This window comes from Astatotilapia calliptera, chromosome 1 (genome assembly GCF_964374335.1).
Source record: "Astatotilapia calliptera chromosome 1, fAstCal68.1, whole genome shotgun sequence".
Classification (NCBI taxonomy): domain Eukaryota; kingdom Metazoa; phylum Chordata; class Actinopteri; order Cichliformes; family Cichlidae; genus Astatotilapia; species Astatotilapia calliptera.
The window spans coordinates 22,374,173-22,380,575 of record NC_137422.1 but is presented as its reverse complement, the minus strand read 5'-3'; the positions used below and the strand labels follow the sequence as shown (position 1 = coordinate 22,380,575).

Below are 6,403 nucleotides of genomic sequence, written 5' to 3'. Positions count from 1 at the left end.
CAGTCTTGCCGTGCTTTGGGATGGCAATAAACCACGGCCTTCAAAGCACAGCCAAGCGCCACTTACTGCTGAGTGCTTCTCTGGTGGTTGGACGAGATTACTCTCAAAACAAAGTGTGGACAGGTTGATTAATAGAAGGGTCTACAGAGGTGTGTGCCGTAGTATATTTTCACACCCAGCAAACACTCGTTCATTTCATTCGCATGGACTTTTATGGGCTGATCCTGTCACTGTGTGAGTTTGTCACTTCATAAACCCCCCCCCCCCCTCTCTGACTGTCTTTTAGTGAAAACTTATCAGACCTGTTACAGACGTGTTGTTTTAATGTCGCAGCAGCACACTGTGACGTGAGGGCAGCACAGTTCACAGACTATGGACGTCTGTAGACAGATTTAGGCTCGAGACACCACCTAACAGCCGCATTGTTATTGTATTGTATTGTAAACTCCTTCATGTTTTCAGGTTTTTTAGCCCAACTTGCTAGATTGTGAAAGATAACTGTGAACTAAATACGGAGGAAGCTGCAGGATTAAAAAAATATCTCTTGCATTGACTTGTGTCTGCAAGAGCCTAAACCTTGTGACCCCTGACTGTAGGACATGTTAGTGACAGAGATGAAGACTGTGAGAGAAAGAGACAAAAAGGAGATAACAACAGGGCAGAACCTTCAGTCTGGATGAGATGGGTATTGTGGTAATGCAATAACGATGAGCAGACTCAGGGTGATTGCAGTCGTGGGGTGGAGGGAGGAGAGCTTGTGGCAGCGTGCCGTGCAGTCACCCCTTCATCACATCAGATCACAGGGTTGTAATTAACTTCAGCAACGCTTCAGCCTGCAATCAGCAGAACCATGGAGAAAATTAGATTTTTTTTTCCCCCTCCGTGGCATTCAAAAGTGTGGTGTTAAAATGCATATTAGCCCTGTGTTTTTAATTAACAGTTTGTGCTTAGGAAGCATGTTAACAGTATCCCTTAATGAGCTTTATAGAAACGAGTCACACAGAGGACAAAGGCCATCCTCCCACCGTGTTTGCTGATGTGCTGTTCTTTATTCTAACGCATTAAGATTGGTAATCTGTGTTTAAATCCTCATTCAAGACCGCTTTCATGTGATTCGCACCTTTGCCACTTTTTCTGTTGAGTAGGACATTAGCAGAATGAGCCAGAATTGATCTGGACTTAGTTTACTGAGTGCATTAGTTGGACACTAACTATTCACTTAGTTAATATCCTGACATTATTCGCTATTTATTTATTTATTTATTTTTTATGTACACATGAAACTGCTTGAAACTTTGACAAACTTAACAGAGTTATTAGGAAACTCTGGACATACCCATATGAAATAAATAGCAAAAAAGGTAATCGCAAGGTCAGCTGACTTGTTTTTTCCTTGTGCTCGAAGGCCACAAGTTGCATCCATGGGCTTCCTAAAGCAGTTAAGTGTAGCTTGCTGTAAGACATTTCTGTCAGACTGATATTTCCAGGGTCTCCAAAAAACCCACCAAAACTGGTGTTTATTATCTCACAGTAGTTTTGCGCCATCTGACTTTCTTTCAAAAAAGTGATTAATCGCCTTTGTGCCAACAACAACACGGTGGTTTTAAGCCAGATATTTTTATTCATAATCCAGGACTTTGCTACAACCTGTGTCACGCTGCTGCGACTCTGTGTTTTGAATGATTTATCATTCTATAACCCTTGCCTCAGTCTGTTCTTATTACCAGACCTGCTTATGGCATCTGTGCATTGGGTTCTCATTCCATATCTCACATCGGCTTTTTATAGCACGCACAGATTTGTTGTGCTCTCTGGTGAGTGTGTGTGGCGCTGCTTGGATTCGGTCGGAAATGCCTTTACAAACGAGGCTTTTTCCAACCAAGAATGGAACCATTACGCTAGAAATCACCATCTTTCAGTTCAGATCCTCTGATGCAATGTTGCTCACAGAATTGAATTCACATATAAATCAATTCTGTGTAGACGATCTCTGTCAGTAACTGAAAATGGCTTTTTTTTTTTTTTTAATGTCCAAATATTTCAACAACTGTTCAGGATTAGAATTCACCTTGTCACCATTTATGTTGGAATACTTTGAATTTTTTCCCTCTTTCTTAGTACTTGGAAGAATTCTTTTATTTCTTTCGACAGCTTTCTGGAATCTTGGAGAACCTATCAACAGCTGCCAGTTTTTTTTATTTATTTCTTTATTCCAGCCTGCAGCTGATTGGTCAGTTATTTGTTTTCCACAGTGTCCTTGTGTGTTATAAATGGGACCGGCCTGTCACTTCAATGCTGAGAAGATGTTTTGAGTTCCATGAAAGATTTTTATTTATATAATTTTGCTTAAAGCAGAGCGGTGAATAATGCATCTCAACCTGCTACATGTACTGTTTTTATCATTAGCATGCAGCCCAAGTTATCTCCGGAATACTTATGAGTACTGGTGAAATGTTTGTGATGTTATTTATTTATGTTGCTCCTTTCAATTATTCATTTGTTTATTTATTCATGGAAGAACTAACTGAAATTGGAAAATTCATTTTTGCTGAAGGGCACTTGGCCCCACTCTATCCCTGCCCTACACAAAGGGAAAGGAGGGGCTTGCACATCAGGCTTGTTAGTAATTGCTTTATGTGGTGTTTCCTTGGACTCAACAGAGGAAGTCATTTTCATGCAAGCAGACAGAAAAAGACAGAAAGGAAGTGAGACAAGTAGGTGGAAGCTAAAAGATGAAAAGAGCGTCAGAAACACAAGAGAAGGAGAACGTTTTTTTTTTCCAAACGGAGCTTGTTCAGACAGCTGAGGTAATGTAACATACACAGTGATAGGTGAAGAAATCACATTTCACGAACACCCTGACAAGACTCCACAGGTTGGATCCGAGTCTGAGGTTCAGATAGAGAAAGAACATAATAGGCCGTGTTTGCCTTTGGTTGTATTCGTGCCTTCACGCTCTCCTGGCCTCTCAGTATTATTGTGTGCTCACTGTGTTTTCTTTAATTATATGGAGTGGGATTTTGTTCAATTTCACAGTTGCACAAACATGCAGCAATTATTCCTGATAAGTGATAACGAATCACTGAACATTAAATAAGTGTGTTCTTGTGTGCGGGCAAGCAGGCACGCATGTTTGTGCCTCTGCACCACGGACTTGAGCTCCATGTCACAAACTGCTCATGGACATAGAATTCCAATTAGCGTTAAATATAACAAGAGCAACTGTTCTGCATGGGTGTGTCACTGTGCATCCATAATCCCATCCATAATCCCATCCATAATCATATTCACTGATCACTTGTTTGTTTTGGCAGCACTGTGGCCTTGAGTCATTTGTTTGTGTGTTTGGATTGCAGTGCAAACAGTGTAGTAGGAGTTTTCAGTGAACATGTTAATCCTGCAAATGGGAACTGGACAGAAACTGGAGAAGCTCCACCAGGAAAGGTATTGTGTTCTCTTTCTTAATATGACCTTCTTGGTCTTTAGTGTAACAGGTGGTTTATATCTTGTTACATTCATAAAACCTACCTCCTCCAGACTTGACCTGATACCATATCATGGGTTAACAATGGTTGAAGCAGTGTTATGACATTAACATGTCTGTGTTTGTCATATATTCTTGAAAGCTTGGAAAAAAAGAAGGCAACTACTTCAGGCTGGTGAAAACATTTCACCTCTAATCCAAGCTTCAGTTCTAAAAGAAATGTTGGAGAGTCCCAGGTATTTCACCTGTAGTGAAGGTTGTCCCATTTGGAGTTGGTCCTGAGGGTTGTTGCCTCACTGTTGATCAGTGAGTCATCACATAAGCCCTGGTGTGAAAAAAGGTGTAGGGCTTTACCATCACCGGGGGTTGAGGGTGAAACCACTGAGACCTCGCCTCAACCTAGCACGGGACCTATTCAGTCACCTGAGGCAAGGTGTGAGCGGGAGCTGAAGTGCCTGGGAAGGGATCTCAAAGCTCTTCTATGTTGCGCCGTGTGTTTGCGGAGTGGCTGTTTGGTTTCTCCCATATAGAAATCTGAACACTCCTCACTTCACTTCACTGCATACGCAGTTGTTTGATGGAAAGTGAAACATTTTCACAAACCTAAAGAAGTCGAGTTGCCTTCTTTTTTTCAAGCTCTCAATATTAGAATGTACGGTTGCCTATTGAAGCACATCACTGGTGTTTATTGATGATGTGAGGAATTCTGAAGGGTACAGGGCTATGCTGTCTCCTCTGATTCAGCTAGGGCCCGAAAAAACTGACTATACGGAGCTTTAGCGTGCAAATGGATAATGACACAAAAGCATTTCTCAGCAATAGAGTGTTTTTTGTTATTAAATATAAAGCGTAGGGCAGAGAAACCCCAAAACCAAGCACGAATTAAAGGCAGCTGCAGTAAAGGCCTAGGAGAGCGAAAGAGGAAATGCACAGTTTGGTGACGTTACTTTGTCTAATTATTTTTGAACCTCTGAAAATGGAGGACTGTCTAAAAACAGCTGCAAACAGTTAACACAATATTTTGTTAAAACTGAAACTTTTGTGTTAAATCACATCTTGATAGGTTGATTGGAAACTCTACGGCTTGGCACAGAAGCATAGCATTCGTTGTGACGCAGCATAATTAGAAATACAAAATATTGCATTTTCAGTTCATTAAGCGTTACAATGTTCAAATAACAACTGAACATTGTCCTCTGCAAAACAGCGTACAACTTTTCCGTTTTCATTTTATTATGGTCAAAGAAAGTCAATACAAGTATGTGAAAATGTGAAAAAAAACAGACTGTTGTTTTTAAAGTTTTATTCCAACAACACATACATATGTGGAATAATTAAACTATGGGATTACATTGTCTTTTTCATACTTATTCTCACAGTTTTTGATAGTTTCATACACATTTTTATAACACTTTCTTTATTACACTTCAACCATCTGAAAGAAATGCTGATTGTAAAAAATTTAAAGTAAAAAATTGTCCTGTAGAGAAATACATTGAGTTAAAAGATGAGGTGAAATGATCTTAATTGTCTAAATCAGGGGTCCCCAACCCCCGGGCCACGCGAGAGTTGAGGCTCAGGTGTGAAATGTATGGTTTTCAGGGTTTTTATCGGTTTTTAGCGTTATTTTGTTATCGTTTTTTTCATTAACTCTGTTTTCCTGGGTCTTTTCACGTGTGTTGTAAATAAATCTTATTTTTTTCGGTACCGGTACTAGTTTTATTTTGTTGTATTTATCTGCGGTCCGTGAAAATATTGTCGGGCACAAACCGGTCCGTGGCGCAAAAAAGGTTGGGGACCGCTGGTCTAAATAATTATGTGTGTGTGTATGGACAGTTCACCATCTTTGGGTGCACATACACATATGATCCACTTCTTTTCAAATGACCAAATGTAGAGAAAATGTGCCATCTAGCCAAGGCAAGATTTACCATATGGCCTTAGTGTAATGATTAGTGTTAAGGATGCAGAAGGAGTGGACGGCACGAGGCTGGTCGGGTGTGTCACAGTCTTTTCTCCAAGGTGTCAGCAAACTAACTACAACCATGGAATGACAATTTGTATCATTTAATTAGAGCACGCTTCTTTTAGCACAGTTCATTTATTTTAATAATGTTTATACACCTTGATTGTTTCACAATATAGTTGTTTTTTTTTAATTAGCTCGGATTGATTAAATTGCATTGATTCAGTATCCTTATTAAAATAACCCCCTGCCGCTCTCCTTCCTTGTTTTTCATAATTAATGGTACGACGCGGGGCTTTGACAGCGCTGCATATTTTTATAATCAAGAATTATTTATTGTGGTGGCTGTCAAACACCAGCACTCTGACAGGCATTTTAAGAGTTTGCAGAGGTGTGGCGGTGCCGTGCGTGGTCACAGAAGTAAACAACAGTGACATAAACCGCCAGAGGATGAGGAATTAAGATCATGACACGTGTTTTCTTTTGTCTGAGCTCAGATTAAACCTACACTCACCACCTCACCTATTCATCTGGCCCTCACCTTGGCTGATAGGCCAGCTGCATGTTAAATACAGGCCTGCACACATGCAGACACACGAGTGCATACGTGTGCCTGCTTGTATGAGATCTCATTCCAAACCCTGGGCTCTTTTTAATTTTGATTGATGACTCTGTTTATCTTTGAACCCCCCCCCCCCCCCCCCCCCTTCCCTTCACTACCTCATCAGCAGCCTTACTCCATCCACATTTTAGACCCTCTACTCATCACACCCCTAGTATGAAAATGATATTAGAAACAAAATGAGATTTGAAATTTTGTGTTAGACAAGCAGCTTGATGAAAGGGTTTCATAGCCGGGCTTAATCCATGGAAATTTTATGCTAATAATACTGCCGGCCAAGCAATCTAGTTGAAAATTAATCAGGGGGCTGGATAGAGGAGAGGAGAGGAGA

General features: G+C 40.5%; 1 protein-coding gene across 1 annotated transcript in view; it reads left to right on the top strand.

Moving 5' to 3' along the window:
- Window positions 1-592: 592 nt before the first annotated feature.
- LOC113022710 (uncharacterized) overlaps window positions 593-6,403 on the top strand; it is a 29,026-nt gene continuing 23,215 nt past the window's right edge. Inside the window, exon 1 of the mRNA XM_080302928.1 lies at window positions 593-3,444. Coding sequence (XP_080159054.1) covers window positions 3,389-3,444 — 56 coding nt within the window. The 5' untranslated portion in view covers window positions 593-3,388. The remainder of the gene's footprint in view (window positions 3,445-6,403) is intronic.